A 17,500-nucleotide genomic window follows, 5' to 3' on the forward strand; every position below is an offset into this window, starting at 1 on the left:
ATAGAAAGAGATAAAGAGAGAGAGAGAGAGAGAGAGAGAGAGAGAGAGAGCGAGAGCACGAGAGACCTCAGGAATACTGGAGGTCTGCCAACTCTTTCTTCTCTGCTGCTTGTGTTCCTCCATTTGGTGGCTGTTCTAATAGAATAAGTCCATAAACAAACATAGCGGCCCAAACCCGAACACACGCCACAGACAGGCAAATAAAGGAGAAAAAGAGAGAAAGAAAGCAGACAAACATGGAAGACGTCTCTCAAACATCTCTCTCTCTGCTCAGCATCACCAGGGGTAGAGGACACACCCCTGCTTCCTTTGCTGGGGGTCGAGAGGAGGGGACCACTGTGGTCTCATTCAGTCTCCTCTTTTCTCCTTCTTGCTCCCTTTATCTCTCTGTCTCTCTTTTCTTTCTGCTGTTATTCGTTTTTCCTGCCTCACTGGATCTGTTTAGAATTTCAGCTGGTTTGCGATGGGAGTCTCACCCTCCTCCACAGTCAGAACTGAACTTTTGGGGTGGGCTCCGTTTGATTGGCAAACTTTATCTGGCAGCCCCCAGGGATCTTTGGCCACCGTAAATGATTTATTGGAAAAATGCATCCCATAATGCATCTGTGGGCAGTGGCCACGAGGCAGGTATTGAGTGACCTCAGCACGTCCCTTTGCCCTTCCTTCTAGCCACACTCAAGAAATCCAGAATCAGCTTTGGTTCTGGTACCAAGTGGACAAAGGGAACCCAGACTTGAGTGGACTCTAGATTTCTTGCGTCTGGCCGAGAAGTTCAAGTTTCAAAAATGTAGGTGGAAGGTCCTCACACACACACACACACACACACACACACAAACAAAAAAAAATGGACAAAAAGTTTCACTTACCCATTTTCAGTTTCAGAGCAGCCAGTGGCCCTCCATGGAACCTGAGCAGCATCAGATTGTGCACTTCCAGCCCCTCAGCCCCCTGGGATACGGGCGAGTGTGCCCACTCTACCTCTGCCAGCCCTCTGGCTGCCTTCACGTGCCGTGCCAGCTGCATTGTGGGACCTGCACGGCCCAGGGCCTCCTCCTCAGACAGGAGGCGTACCGGCAGAGGCGAGAGCCCCAGATCAAAGCATTGCAACTCTCCCTGTACTCCTGCTACCACGACCAGACCTCCAGAGGGGTGCCACGCCAGCAGCGAGGGCAGCATAGGGCAGGCGGCCCGGCCCGCGACGCCCGTTTCAGGGTGGAAGAGTACCACAGAGCAGTCCTGGAGGCCTAGGAGCAGAAGGCTCTCGCTCGGGTCACGGCACCAGGAGACAGGGGCTGAGGGGAGGGGCATAGGCGTAGCTGACAACCGTTGGAAACGCCCACGAGCGCATTCATACACGCAGGTCTGGGCAACAGCAGGGTGAGCCTCTTGGAGTTCCACGGTGAGGACCTGGTACGGTCGGGTCAGGCTGAAACAGCAGGTCAAAGGGTCGCCGTCTGTGCGTATGGAGCTCAGCACCTGCACGCGCGCACACACACACACACACAGAATTTTCCCAGTATGTACTGCTCACAGTAAAACACATTTACAGAAACTGGCAGCAGCGAATCCAAAGAAGACCACAACTACCAGTCCACAGGAGTTATCAAAAAAGAAGCATCTGAGTGGTAATGAGAGAGATAACACAAAAAACTTAACCAAGCATTTTCTTTCCTTAATCAAAACAAAAAAAGCTTAAAGGAGGTCACAGTGAAGCCTCGCACAGTCCGGCTGGAAAGTCACGTTCGGAACGTTCAGGAAAGTGAAGGCTCTCATACTTCACCCCCACCAAAACACAAAGAGTGCGAAGGAGAGAGGGTGTCAAAAAGAGTAAAACGACAGGCAGAATTGGGAGAGAGAGAGAGAGAGAATGACAGGTGGAATTATACAGAGAGGCAAAGCTAGATGCGGTTTGGCACAGGCTGCGATGCGCATGCTTGTGCCAGCAGTGGTGGTATTAAGCCGGCTGCCTACAGTCTACATGCGGAAGCAGAGGATGTGCTCCACATCCCCCCCGCCTTCCTTCACCCTAATCCCCCGGACTGCATCCTTCCCCACCTCTCCGCTGCTGCCCAGGGGGGTCGGAGAGTGGAGTGGGGGATGGGCATCGAGGCCAAGGCGGAGCCAAAGCTGCAGGGGCGGAGCTGGGGGGGGGGGGGGGGGGGGGGTTGGTGCTACTGCGGACAGCACAGAGCGGAGTTCCAGGACGAAGCCAGAGCTGCACAGATCCGGGCCCGCTGAGCCACATCCGCTACATCCTCCTCTTGTCTGTAGCCGGGCGGAGACTCCCTGCCAACGTCCCCACCGCCTGGGACAGGACTGGTCTCTGATGCTAAAATTGCACTAAATCGGCCAATGGTCAGATGTAACCTTTTACATTTATCTGACGTTTTTATCCAGAGCAACTTATAATTATGACTGAGTACAACGTGAGTAATTGAGGGTTAAGGGCCTTGCTCAGGGGCCCAACAGTGGCAACTTGAACCAGCAACCTTACGATTACAAGTCAAGTAACTTAACCGCTGAGCTACCACTGCCCAATCTTAAAACTGGCCCAGACTTGGACAATTCCTAAGCCCTAAAATCAATTCCTAAAATGCTAGGCTTATAATGCTGATACATATGCTAAGCTAATATAATGCTGTTACCCACACTAGGCTAACATAAAACCCATGCTGGCTTAATAAAATGACGTTACCCACATTAGGCTAGCATAAATGCTGTTACCCATGCTATTCTAATATAATGCTCTTAAAAAACTATAATAATCTCATGCGGTTACCATGCTAGGCTAATATAATGCTTTTACACAGGCAAGGTGAATATAGGCTAGTACTGCAGCACAATATAAACTTGGGTCAAATTTCTCAAAAGCGGCACAGTGAGTGTTTTAAATATCTTTTAAAAAATATATATATTTATATATGTTTTAAGCATTCCTCTCCCAACCTTTCTCAATATGAGTTTTGGATTTACACCTCAGGTTAGTAGCACTAGTGAATGGCGCTATGGCTTTCAACTCAAAAAGAAGAGTCCAGGCCCAACTCTGACAGGAACTGCCACTCGGAATAAAACACTAGATCCAGCTAAAGTCTCCCACCCAGCTTTATCCTGTCCCCGAGAATCCTTCACCATTATCCTAACTAAGACATGGTAGCATTCTTTACTAGCGCAATGGGACCCGGCCGTCCATCACGCGGCGTTTTATCCAGCTGAGAAGCAAGCAAACTCTCTCTGATGGGCTCAGAGAAAGAGCCAGGGAAGGAGAGAGAGAGAGAGAGAGAGAGAGAGAGAGAGAGAGAAAGAAAACCACCTAAGCTTTTGTCACGGTAACACAAACAAAGAAGCAACAAACAGTGAGGGGAGGTGGGGAGACAGGCTGTGGTGAGACAGGGTGAGACTTGGTGAGAGTTGGAGTGAGAGGGTGAGAGTTAGGTTGGGAGAGGCAGTGGTGAGAGAGGGTGAGAGTTAGGGTGACTTGGGGTGACGGGCTTTGGTGAGAAAGAATGGAGTGAAACAGGATGGGGTTTGCACCTCAGCACTGGGACTCTTTTCCAGCCTCTCTCTCTCTCTCTCTCTCTCACACACAGACACACACACAGACACACACACAGACACACATATATATACACAGACACACATATATACACACACACAGACACACACACACACACATATACACACACACACATATATACACACACACACACACAGACACACACACACACACACACACACACACAGACACACACACACAGACACACACACACACACACATAGCTCAAATCCCACAGCTGCTGCTAAAACAATGACAGATTCAGTTTCACAAAGCCAGGCAACATCTTGGGGGTGGGGGGACCATGGCAAATTAGTCTGTGCTAGTTATTGGTTTCAGTGACTGGTCAAAACTATTCTTTTCCTCCGTCTTCTCAACTCCCTGGACTTTCTTTTGCAGCTAGAAAGATAAACGTGGCCAAGTCCAGCTGAGCAGTGGGCCTTGTTCACTGCACCCAGCCTTTTTGAACCAATTTTCCAGTTCAGAGAGCAGAGAGAGAGAGAGAGAGAGAGAGAGAGAGAGAGAGAGAGAGAGAGAGTGTACTAAAAGAGAAAACAAGGGAGAAATTGTGTGTGTGTGAGAGTAAAAGAGAGAGATGATTATGAGAGCAGGATTGGACGGTTCTTTGGCTCAGACTGTAGTTGGAGAGTGCGAAGGACACAGATACTTGTCGAACTACCGTGGCATGAAATCCAGACACGCACCCTCCCCACTCCCCTCAGCTATTCCACTGGGGTCACACACCAAGCCTGGTATTCTCTGCAAAAAGCAGAACCCACATTACCCTTAATGAACGGGGCACGGTCCAAACACAAGCTCTGAATGGACAGGCGAAAAGGAGAGCTCACGGCGTGCAATTTGTCATGGCGAACGCAGCGAAAGAGCTTGCAGTGTGCTGATCGTGGCAGAAACCGCAGGCAGCCAAAATGTCAAACCCTTAAATTCACTTTACAAGCACAGCAGAAAACGGGGCTGTTTAATTTCTCAACCTTTTAGGCTACTTTAAAGTGTGTTTGAAGGCCGCCCGGGCAAAGCCACGTTTATTTGCGTTCGGAGGCTGCATCTGAATCAGCGTGAGCAGCGGCAAAATACGGAAAACCGAGCAGAAACGGAGATCAAACAAATACGCAGAGAAGTGTTCTCAGAGAGATAACTGCTTTTAGAGGGGGAAAAAAAGAAAGGAAAACAACAACAACCTCCAGAGCATCTTCCGGCTTTGCAGCTCTTCCCAGAGAAAGCGTTCCGCACAGAAATAACCGCACATCCGCTGCGGTTTCCACATAAATTGATCAAATTTCCACGAACTGGGGAAATGATTAAAAATGTTAAATGTTTGCATAAATAAATGTGTGTTTGTGTGTGTGTGTGTGTGTGCGCGCACGCGCGCACGCCCGCGCCTGTATTTCCCTTGTGCATCCTCTGGCAGTGCTTATCTTAGAGGGGTAGGAATTAAGACGACATAAGAAACGAAAGCGCTCCGTAAATACTGGAGACTAAGTAGAAAATTGGCTTAGAATGCAGATAGCAAAGTTAACAAAAGGAACATATATATGAGCTTGAAGTGATTGAAGTGAGTGCGCGTGTGTGCGCGCGAGTGCGTGAGCGGGTGTGATGCATGCGCGTTTGATTCGCTGCATGGCTCCCTGCAAAAAAAAAAAAAAAAAACCCCAAAAACTGCTAGCTTGATTTCACACTCTGGATCTGAAAACGACAACAAACACTTTAATTAGAAATGATGCAGACCAGAAACGCTTTAATGTTCTTTAACATGGTGGAGAGAAAAAAAGAAAGAAGGAAAACTGAAGCCACGTGAAGGCCAAAAATAAACCTGGCGCGCGTTCCAACACGTAGCGGGTGAGAGTCGTCGCGTTCCGCCACGATTTATTTATTCATTTAGGCGTTTTTTCCCGTTATTTGTTTTTCTTCGCGTGCACTGGTAACGCTTTTCCACAGCACGTGGGGCGGGGCTGCCGTGCACGTGCTTCCAAACAAGGCGCGCTGTTCGTGAACTCAAACCACGAGGGCCGATTTGGACCGCCTGCCTGCGACAGCAAGCCAATGGCCTAAAGGCATGGCAAGACAAACAGGACGGAGAAAGAGAGACAGACAGAGAGAGGAACACAGACGGACAGGGTAGAGAGAAACCCAAAGACAGAGAGACATACAAAACGGACAGAATCCGGTCACCCCAACATAACCGGCCAGCCCATCCTGCCTAAGCGAAAACAAAGCAAAAACTTATACAGCACTCATTACAACAGCCGTTGCCACAAAACAGCTTTAAGCATGTCCGAGTCCAAGCCCCCCAGTGAGCAAGCCAAGACTGACATCCTTACAGAACTACACTGAAAATTCTGGAAAGAAAAACACTCCTAAAAGGAAAGAAAGTGCCCTCAGCCGCGATCACTAGGGCACCACACAAACATCATCATTACAACAGACTACATTATTTAAGATGTCATGACCCATTTATCAATTCACCACTCCCTCTTCCCCTGTACGCTCGCTCACTCACTCTCTCTCTCTCTCTCTCTCTCTCTCTCTCTCTCTCTCTCTCTCTCTCTCACACACACACACACACACACACACTCGATCACTCTTTCTCTCTAATTTCATACAGCAAACAGCTGCATTATTCTGATGAGATGCAAAGAGCCACCCTGGAGGTGTGGATGTGTATTGTGACAATAAGCCCGTTAACGTGTGTGTGTAAATATATATATATATCATCAATGAATATTTGAGTGTGTGTGTGTGTGTGTGTGTGTGTGCATAAAAATCTTAAATTATCTCAAATAAGATAGAACAGCTTCCACCTGTTTGATACCGTTTTATACTAGCAATGTATATTTTCATACTTTTTATCTACGAAGTTTTTTAACCCTGCCAAGTAGATGGAGCGGGTCACTAGTGGGCCATCTGTCGTCCTGCGTTCACTGCTGCTACGCAGGCTGACTGGGACCGAGCTCCCAGCTCCTCCAGATGGGAGTGTAGTTTCCTTGGATTTACTACCAGGTCTACCGGTGGATTTACTCGCCTGGATTTACCCCCTCTGTTCCGCCCTCCACATGGGCTGAGTAAAACTACCTTCTCCGCTGCTTTGCTGGTTTACGGGGTCTGGTCTCCCTGTCACCAAGTTTCCCACATGGGCTTCGATTCGCCACATTTGCCCCACGGTGGTGTGTGGTGAATCCGGTGTTGGGTGCTTGAGGGCATTCGTTCATTCTTCCTTTTGGACACAATGGTTTAGTGCACCAGTTTTTCAATGTTTTTTATTAGTGGAACCAAGTTCTCTCTAGCGGATTTTTCACTGAGGATTATGACCGAAAGAGCTCCGTTGAGATTCAAACTTTAACACATCAAACGAGCCAAGCACTCTGAACAGATGGGGACTTTGATCTGTTTTGCAGAATGAGACCCGACGCCCTACAGGTTGGCTGTGAAAGGGACCCGTTTGTCATTGGTTGATTCAAACACACCTAGACAGTCTGTTAGGTGAAGGACTGGAATGTCACCTGTTACTCCTGGAATTAGTGCTCAAAACACAGACTGGTCATTACCAACAGAAGGCCAGCTGAGAGGAGCTTTGCAGAACGTTTCTCCACCCTCTTTCTTCGCATTTTTGTGACCTGAATTCTATTCTGAATTCTGGACCCCATGGCGTCCACGCCATGGGAGAGAAGGAGAGCAGAGTCAGGTCAAGATCGGCGATCCGTGACTCCAGCATTACAGATGAGAGATTTCATGTCAGTTCACTGTTGACGCTAAATATTTTCCTGAAGCACGTTCTGTATCTATATTTAAGTAAATTTCACACAAGCCTGAGAAAGGGAATGATATCTCCTTGAGTCAAATAGAGGTGCTGAAAGAAGACTTCGGGCTAGTCAGAAGAAATTAGTTCTTTCTGACCCTAGAACCTTCTTTCTGATGCCTAGAACTGGCCATGGGCACATGACATATGTGGCTTGTGGGTTGAACTAAATCTGAGAAGGTGGATTTTGTTGATAATTGGGGGACCTTTTGGATGTATTTTTTTTGGGTGAAAAGAGGTTCTTATGTTAGCCAATAACCTTATGGATTTGACTAAAAACATGCTTTGGTGAATTAGCTTCTGCGACTCTTATGGGTCTCCATTTCTATGTTGAACAGGTTCAAGGCTGGTTTTCCCTTCTGTGACTTTTATGGGTTACCATTTTTATACATTTATACAGGTTCAGTCTATTAGTTCATCTAGCCATTTACCTTCAAGGTTTTGTACAATGCAGTTGTGGGGGCATCTCAGATGCTTATTAGTAAAGGGTCATGTGGGGTAAATCATAGAAACTTTGCCCAGATTAAAATAACTTCTTTGAATACACTTTTCATTGATGGTACACCTACTGAAATAGAATCTGTAAAGGATTTTTACAACTATAGAGGACTGGGCTTTGTTCTTTTAAACGTGAGGACCTTACTTTCTAACACTTCTCTTATTAAGTTATTCATATCAGGGTAACTGACGCTGATGCATCTTTAGATGGTGATAACATTTACAGCTCTGATCAGGGTGGTAAGGTGGGAGGTGTTGCAATTAGTTAACTGTTCATGAAGTGTATTAAAGTCTGATTCACTCCCTAGACAATATGAATGCTTAGTCCTGAATGCACAGCCAGGTCTAAATGATAAATCGCGTTTTTCCTGAATTAACGTTGGGACATTTTGTTTCTATAGCTGAAATGGATGTTAATAAGAATGTACCTTACAAGAAATTAGAATAAACAGAAAGACTCCTGCTCAGTTGACTTCAGATTTGAGAGAGGCTCTTTTAGAGAAGAGCACAGTCTGGACAAGGATTGGAGGGTTAGGTCTCAACTCTGACTGGACATCTTTAGCCATTATAGAAACAGATATTTTCTGGTTTAAAAAAACAAAACAAAACAAAACAAAAAAAAGGCCAAGAGTATTATTTAAATAGCATGAATAATTGTGCAGACAATCCTGAATCTTTCTGGAAGGTGATGAATGATCTTAAAGGTAGCATGGGTCTCTCAAGTGTGATTGTTTCAGAGAAAAGATTCTTCTAGTGACAGGGATTCAATTTGTGAGGTCTTTATTATCTTTATGATAATGTGAACAGAGCTACGAAAAAAGATCATTCAAGAGATTGCATATTTGTTCTGGTCAAAAGGTGACTAGAATGTGTACTTTCAAGCTGCAAAATTAAGCGACATCAACATAGTCAGTGCCTTGGTCTATATATATATATATATATATTTGGAGTCTTTTATAAATGTTCAGCTGCAGAGCTTCTTAATATAAGAAGGTTTTAGATCAGTCCATAGACACTTTACCTGCAGCAGTTACTCTTGTTAATTATATTTCTGGTGCGCTCGAAAAAAAATTAGCGCTATTTGGCCCTTAGCACTGTGTAGATTTATGAAATGCTTTCAACACTGTTGTTCACAATGTAGTCATACAAAGGCTGGTTTGGATTGGCTTTGATTAGCCGGCACTTCATTAGTTTCATAATTATCTTATTAATAGGACTTTATATGTTGTTGCCAATGGTAAACAATCGTAATTCCCAGTACTTGTTGGTGAGGTGCCACAGGTGACTATCCTTGGCCCACTTCTTTTAACATTGTACATCAGTGATCTTGGAAAGCATATTTAAAGTTTGCAGAATTCGTTTTTATGAAGATGATGCACATGATGTGCTGCTATTATGACACAGGTCACAGAAAATGTACAGAAAGACTAACTTGTAGTCAATTGTTTTCCTGATCTCATGGAATTGATAGTTTTGACATATCAGCAAATACCGACACATCTATTGATTGTGACTCAAACTTCAAACATCTGGGAATTTGGATGCATGATATCTTTTAAGACACATTGATGAATTAATTTTAAAAACCTTTCAAATAAAACTGGGATCCTTATACAGAAATAGAGCTTGTAATTCATTTGAAAGAAGAAAACTGTTCAGGCAATAATTTTATCAGTACTGAATTAAGGTGACAAGCTATATAAATGCAGATTCTTCAATTTTGAAAGCTTTAGATGCCATTTACCACACTGCTCTATGTTTTATTACTGGTGTCGGACCAAAAACCCATCATTGTGACCTTTACTGTACAGATTGCCATCTCTATTATATAAGAAAGAAGCAACACTTGCTGGTTTTTACTTATAAAGCTTTACTACTCCATCTTATATTGGGCCTCTGCTTTCCATTAAAACAAATGAAATGTGCACATGGAAGAACGACCGGCCGGTTTTAAATGACCATTTTCATCTACATAATTTGGTAGGAAAGCATTTTCATAAAAGGTACCATTAGTGTGAAATAATCACAATTCTATAGTAAATACACACGTTTTTATCAGTTAGTGAATTTAAATCACTTTTATATAATTTAATGTGAGCTGGGTGTTTTTCATGATTTGTGTACGTACGTGTGTGTGTGTGTGTGTGTGTGTGTGTGTGTGTGTGTGTGTGCGCGCTTACTGTAAGCCCAGGCCTGTCTGAGCAGCCAAGCAGTACCAAGTTGGCCTGCTCTGCAGAGCTGGGAACGGGTGACCAAGGCCATGCCTCTTCATGTCCACTGGGCCACCAGCACACGCCCATGTCTTGCGCCCGGCTCAATCCGACACGACGCACCACCCGACGAGCGTTTCCTCCCGCTAGCTCCACCCACGACACCTGGACGAACCGCAGAGAGAGAGAGAGAGAGAGAAACACTTGGCTAAAAATATTTGACTCAATACCTGAACTCTTTGTGAGGGGTCTGCTTACAAAACACACATGTGGCAAATGCTGAGTTTCATGCTGAGTTCTGTAAACAAATTCTAAATGTTTATACAAGAAGCAGCACCATCGCATATAGTGCAAATTTAGTTCGATATCCATTGATTTAAAAAACAAAAAAACAAAAAAAACAAACAGCAATCCTTACTCATACCAAAATAAAGCTGCAATACCAAGAGTTGATCAAAGAAAACTGTCCTCTCACTCAGCTGGTCCTGAGTCACTGTTCCTCAGACTCACTAACACACCAACATCTCACAGGGTCAGGACCAGAGGAAAACAACAAACTTGATCAGAATGAACCAAATTATGCACATCTAAGGGACGAAAGTGTAATTTATTGGCAAGTTTATTGGGAAAGGTAAAATGCAAAATGCAATGTCACCTGGACATTGTAATGTCACCAAAGACAGCATGCCTTTACAGACTACCAATGGTAACTGAAAAACCAGACCACCTTGACAAGCACAGACTCAGTGATAAAAAGAAAACTTGGTTGGCAAAAGAGCAGAGTTCGTCAAGTGGGAACCAAAGAAGACTGAACCAGAGCTGCACTTTGTAACAGAATGACCAAGATTCAAGGGGACTCAAGAATTTTTTATTTCCATGTTAACGAATGCTAAATGTTCCACATCTGACAGCCTCTCTGACATTCAGAAATGACCTCACCTGCTAAAGGAACTGGACATTAACAGCACAATACGACCAGGATGTCCGTCCACACACACACAAACACACGGGGGGGGAAATAAATAAATAAATAAATCGACAGAAACAGTTTCACTATAACAATACCGGCTTTACTTCAGTCTAATTGTTTTTCTTTTCTGTTCAATTGTCACACAGTGACGCTTAATGCACTAAAGAGTTTAACTGTAACCATTTTCTTTTTCACAAACTATATAATGTTCAATTCCTTGTTGTGCTCTTGAATACTTTGGCAAGCTTTGGCATAACAAATACACCGTCATTTGTCATACCAATGAAGCACACTGAATTGAAAAAAATGAATTGAGAGAGAGAGAGAGAGAGAGAGCGCACCCAGAACAGACCAGACCCCCATCAAAACCATCAACCCAAATCTCTCATGAATCATAGCCCATATACAAGCTCAGTGCTTATATACACAGAGCAAACACACACAGAACAAACTCTTGACAAACTTCCCTCTGGTAATAGGCTTTGGAATTGTTTGTTTGGTGTTTTTTGAATGCTTTGTATTATTGTTGATTCTGGCTGAAGGTGTTTGTACTTAAAGGGAATTTTGTTCCATTATTAATTCCAGAAGCACACATAAGTCCTTCGTTGTGCTGGATTGAGGATGTTCGAGGCGACTCTCTATGAGCATTAGTCTTAATGAGATCTCCTGGTATTAGCACACAGCCTGAAGGCTGCATATCTAAAGAGGTTCATGTCTGAGGGCGCTGATGTAGCATTGACCTCCCTTAGACTGCACACTTCACACCGGAGAAAGACTGACAGACGAAGCCAAGCCAAACGTCTCACGCCGTGCAACCAGTATCGCCATGCAACCAACCCCCTGCCCACATTTCAGTCTCGAGGTTTGGATCTGAAACGCCCACACCCAGCACGTCCCCTGCCGGTCGGCGTTAAAGCAGCAAGGAGAAGACGCGACGGGTCGAATGAACCAGTGTGAATGGGGCAGAACGTTCTAGAAGCAACCCAGAAGTCAGCCACTCACAGGTATGGCACACGGACACACCAGTTGTTGACTGGTTGGAGAATGCTGGATGGGTGTGTCTTCAGTTCCAACATCTCAGAGTTCTACTGAGGACGAGGCCACTGCATCTCTCCAGTTCTGCAGCCATACAGCAAGCACCAGGCCACTGGCTTTACAGTCACAGTACCGCAAGACACTGTGAGAGAGAGATATAAAAAGGACTGACTCTCTCTCTCTCTCTCTCTCTCTCTCTCTCACACACACACATAGTCAGTTGCTTTGGTAATAGGAGATGACAGAAAACAGACCTACTTGTGAGCATGTGTTTGGGGGGAAAAAAATTATTTGAAATTTGTACATTTCTCAAATGACCAAAAATGCTACATGAAGAACTAAAAACACATGCCTGCTTGCGGGAGAGAAAAACTGAATTACACGAAACCCTCCAGAAATCAACCCTCCTGTTTCCAACTCTGAGGTTATTTACCTCGGTGTTGTGTTGGCTGCCAGTGAATTAAAAACAGTCCGTCTTTTACTGACATTACTGTAAGGAAGAGCAGCTGGTGACTGAAGCGTTGTGGGCCAAAGGGATCGGGGGTGCACCTCTGACCGCTCCGTACACCACAGAGCTGTCTAGACCCCATCCAGCCTTCCTCTCCCCGCTGGTTATTCACACCGCCCTGCAGACGTTTATAATCTCCGTACGGAGCATTATAAACGCATTATCTCTTCTGTACGCAGCACAATAGAGCCCAGCCAAGGCCCTGTTCTGGAATGCCGTCGGCCCGGAACGCTGCAGGCCCGGAACACCGTCGGCCCGGAATGCTGCCGGCTCCGCTGACGAGAATGTCCCTTGTTACGCCCTTGCTGACATGCAGGGCAGTCTGCTTGTTTTAAGATGATTAATTAAGGAAAGACTGGAGCAAAAATAAAATGGTCTGGTTTGACCCAAGGGAAAAAAAAAAAAAAAAAAAAAGATTTCATTGGGGAGATGAAGAGAAAATGAAATTAAAATAAGTAGCCAACAGACAACAAGGTAAACAAATAAACTGTAGATCAACATAGTGGAAGGAAAAATATATTTAATCTCTCTCCTGCCCTCTTGGCCACTATCTCTACTCTCTTTCTCTATCTCTCACACACACATACACACACACACACGCACACACACACATACACACACACACACGCACACACACACACACACACCCTTCTCCATCTACCCTGTGTTTGCTGGTCAGCAATAACTAAACCCACTTTCGTGAGGATTAGGGTCTCAGCTCAGGCCAGACAAGCATGCAGCAGGCGGGGCTTCAGGGGGGTAGGGGTGGGGCTCTGTGGGTTTGGGGGGGTGGGACCTCTGTGGGGTTGGAGGGGTAGTCTGGATGGTGAGTGGGGGGGAGTCTTATCGGAGCTGGGCTGTCGGAGCCAGACTCACCACAGGAGAGATTGCTTTCATAGTGTCGCAGCGGCTGCACAAAGCCTGTCAGTAATGCGATAATGCGCGAGTGCATGGGCTCAGTGCTACGCCGCTCTCGCGCATTGTGCTCTCCAGCCAATCAGGTGCATCCGAACTGTGATCGCCGCCACACTTTCGCTCGAGCCCCGTCAGAAATGGGGTTAATGCCTTCCACAAAGGGACTTTTATTCTGGCGTGAATTTTATGTGCACCCAGATTATTCTGAAGAGCGAAGTCGATAAAGGGCAAAAAAGAAAAAAGAAAGAAAGAAAAGCAAAGAGAGAGAGCACCTGTTTCCCCTGAAGAGGAGATGGACTTGACCTCTGACCTCTATGACCCTGTCACTATCGGTAGGTTTAAAACAAGCTGCATAACTCACTCTACATTGAAACAAATACAAGCATTTGTAATGCTCTCTCCACACACACACACACACACACACACTCACACACACTCACACACACACACACATACACATACACACACACACACACACACACACACACACACACACACACACACACACACACACACACACTCTATGGCTGTCTTATTCTCATTGCTTTTGAAATGTAGTCATTGCCATACTTCATACGTTTTGTTTGTCCAGATCTAAAGAGAATCAGAGGTGAGAATCAGAGTCTAACAACAGAATCAGAACTCAACAGCGGAATCAGGACCGAACAGCAGAATCAGGACCGAACAGCAGAATCGGGACCGAACAGCAGAATCAGGACCGAACAGCAGAATCAGGACCGAACAGCAATATCAGAATACAGAATTCTTTAGAATTGTTTTTAGCCCCACATAAAAAAAAACAACCAAAAACATTTTTGTGCTCTTTAAAAAAAAGAGAAAAAGATCTCGTTACTTTGCCTCCACCTGAAGTGGAAGGTGTCTTTTCTCTCCGTGAGGCTCAGCTGTGAGCGATGTGTTTGGGAGGGTTGGGGAGTAACCACACGACTCTGGGGAGAACATTACAGAGCACTGCTGAAACACAGTCGTACCTGTCCCCAAGGTAATGGAGGACAGGTAGGAGCGGAGTAATTACTGCTAAAAGCTCAGTGGAGCAGCCAGACCTCGCAGCATGGCTTCTAATTGAAAGGTGTGTGTGTGTGTGTGTGTACATTACCTTAATCTCAGAAGGCGAGAGCTTCTCCAAACGCCGTGCTGAGAGCTCAGGTGAGCTCTGGCTCCGCCTACGCAGGTACACCTGACACACCTGACTCTTTTCCACCATTGAGAGCAGAAGAAAGCGCTCACCAATCACCGCTGAGAAGCGAGAGGAGAAAGGTCAGAGGTCAAAGTCACATAATCCATTAGAACTGTATGGCTATTACAGAGTAATTGCTCAAGGGTGATATAGACCTAGGAAGTCTGGGGTGCATGTTACATTTGAAACTATTGTTTCATTGTTTGTTGTTCTTCAGGATAAAGACATGACAGAATCGGACAATGAGAAACAATCAGAAAATTGATTATTTATCTTTAAATTAATTATCTCTAGATACACATTGCCTATCATATATAAACACAGAAAAGGTTTTTCCTAGTTATACCAATAGTTTGAAAAGAATAAAATCACTAAAAGAAGCACAAATAATACCATAAAAGGACGTATAAATGATGCTATTATTAGAGGGATATACAAAGAGAGAACCAACTAAACACTCTAACAGCTAAGATGACAGAAGCTCTATTTCGTGAAATATATTTAGGCGCTCTACAACTGAGCAGATCACATCTGTATGTTGTTCCGACTGACTGGTGGGAAGACGTCGCTTTGGACAGGAGCTCATACGACTGCATTTCCCTTGATGTGCGAGGTTTGGTGTGGTTTTGTTTGATGAGATGAGAGGGTAAGAAAGAATGTAGGAGACATGCAGTGGAGGTGCACACACAGAGCAGCAGGAAGGAGGAAGAGGAAGAGGAAGAGCTCTGCACCGTGCTGTAGCCTTCACGGGCGTAGCGTACGGCCACCAGCATCCAAACCTCCCCTCACTCAAAATTAATCGGCTTAATTTAAACAGGGACAGGAGGCAAAGGCACCTTCAGACAGAGAGAGAACGTTCTCCAGTCAGCAACGCAGGCGAACATTTTTAGGAGGACTCGGCAGCAGAAAGTCGCGTTGCCGCAGTAATTCCATACGACCCCGCAGGACAAAATGCTGAGCTCAGGAGAAAGAGGCGATCTGGCCACGACGGAGCGGACAGCACGCCGACTCGGTAGCTCCTGCGTCGGCATGAGTTGTTTGAAATTGTGCCGAAGCCCGAACTGAATCTTTCAAAGTCCGTGCTGCACCTCAGAGCTGAACTGAAATGACCACAGCAAGTGAGAAAATACTGATATGTAAACCAAAGACTACTGGAAATGTTTGATTTCGTTTTTCTCTCATGAGGCTAATTACAAGCATCTTTTCAGTACACACTACTCAATTCCATCTCTCTTATTTTGTTTAAATACTTTTGGCACTACGTGTTTGAAAAAACCATTACTCTCTAAAGACAGAGGTGTTAATTACACACTGATTTTAAAATACACCCCAATAAGAGCGCGTACTGTCAAAATTTAAAGTCGGATTTCTTACTAATCCATTACCACACCACACTAAAGTCCAACTTTGTAAATTGTGTCTAGAGAACTCGTCATTTGTTTGTGTGTGTGTGTGTGTGTGTGTCTGAGTGTGTGTGTGTGAGAGAGAGAGAGTCTGTTTGTTTGTGTGTGTGTGTGTGTGTGTGTGTGTGTGTGTGTGTGTGTGTGTGTGTGTATAACAGGTTTTGGCCCATATGCGAGGCAGAAGGCAGAGTGGGATTACCGAACAGTCGCCCCTCGTAAATCAGCTTTGGCTATCCAGCTAACGCCCTCCTCATTTTCAAACACGATGCCCCGACAGCCTAAAGAGCTTAGCGGTGCTTCTCTCTAATGCACGGACAAATCACGAATTAAAGGCGAAATCACTTAGAACCTGCTCAGCGGCCTGGAAGGTCTGAACAGAGGCCGTGTCGCACTCGCTCTCTCTTTTCTACACAACTGTTTGTTAATGATGATCTTTAACCGAGTGCCCTCTGGGAAAAAGAAACCCAAAAACCGGAGATCTGACGGCACTCCAACGGTTGGACCTTACAAGTGCCTTTAAATCACGAATTGGTTCAACGCAGGTTGACGCGAGCTGTTAACCTAGCAGCCAAATCAAACGCCTAGCTTTAAAGTTAAACTCAAATACCTAAAGCTTTAAAAATCATTCAGTCGATAAACTCTGGAATTATGTAGGTATGCTTAGGGTTAATGCTTTGTCCAAAAACAAATAAACAAAACCCTCCCAAAGACGGAGGTAAAATCAAACTGAAAGCAGTTGTGTTTTTTTTTCCACACACCACTGTCAACCTCTGGCTTGCTCATTAGGGATCTGCACCCAAACATTTCTAAAACTGCTTTGTAACAACTTGTGTTGCAGTTTATATAATTAAATTGGCCTTGACTCCATCAAAACACTGTCTGTAAATAACACTGTCTGGTTTTATGGTACGGCACCAGAACAGGACTGGTGTGTCTACCATATTGTTAATCTGGGTTAATCACTGGGTTTTGCTCCTGCAAACATGCCAGTTTTGTTGGCTTTGACTAGTTCACCATCTCCTGCACAAAGCTGGTAAGGTTTTAGTGAACTTTTAACTTGCCGAGTAACAACCCAACATTCTGTTTTCCAGTTTCTAGAATGTACTCTCCCACTCACAGCATTTAATTTTGGCTTGTCCGTTATTCTGGAGCATTCCAGAGCCAGCTTCCAGCCCCGGAATATTAGTTTTCTTAAGAAGTTTCAGTTCTTGTGCCAGTTCTTGTGATCTATAATTGAATTAATAATTACATATCACTGATTAATCTGCTACAGATGCTTAATTAATGTCCTATAAGATCCTTATTAATTAGTAATTAAATGCTACTGCGGTTCCACAGTGCTGAGAGGTGTTGCCTAATTGTCTGTCTGTGTGAAACTAATGGAACAAGTGATAGATGTGAA

General features: G+C 44.9%; 1 protein-coding gene across 3 annotated transcripts in view; it reads right to left on the reverse strand.

The window, feature by feature from the left end:
• The window catches only part of wdpcp (WD repeat containing planar cell polarity effector), a 70,578-nt gene that overhangs the window by 28,012 nt on the left and 25,066 nt on the right, over positions 1-17,500 (reverse strand). For all 3 annotated transcript variants that reach the window (XM_035532482.1, XM_035532481.1, XM_035532483.1), the window contains 3 exons: positions 14,615-14,754; positions 10,043-10,237; positions 867-1,476 (listed from right to left, as the gene is read on the reverse strand). In XM_035532482.1, the coding sequence (XP_035388375.1) occupies positions 867-1,476; positions 10,043-10,237; positions 14,615-14,754 (945 nt within the window). The remainder of the gene's footprint in view (positions 1-866; positions 1,477-10,042; positions 10,238-14,614; positions 14,755-17,500) is intronic.

This window comes from Electrophorus electricus, chromosome 13, assembly GCF_013358815.1.
Source record: "Electrophorus electricus isolate fEleEle1 chromosome 13, fEleEle1.pri, whole genome shotgun sequence".
NCBI classification, from domain to species: domain Eukaryota; kingdom Metazoa; phylum Chordata; class Actinopteri; order Gymnotiformes; family Gymnotidae; genus Electrophorus; species Electrophorus electricus.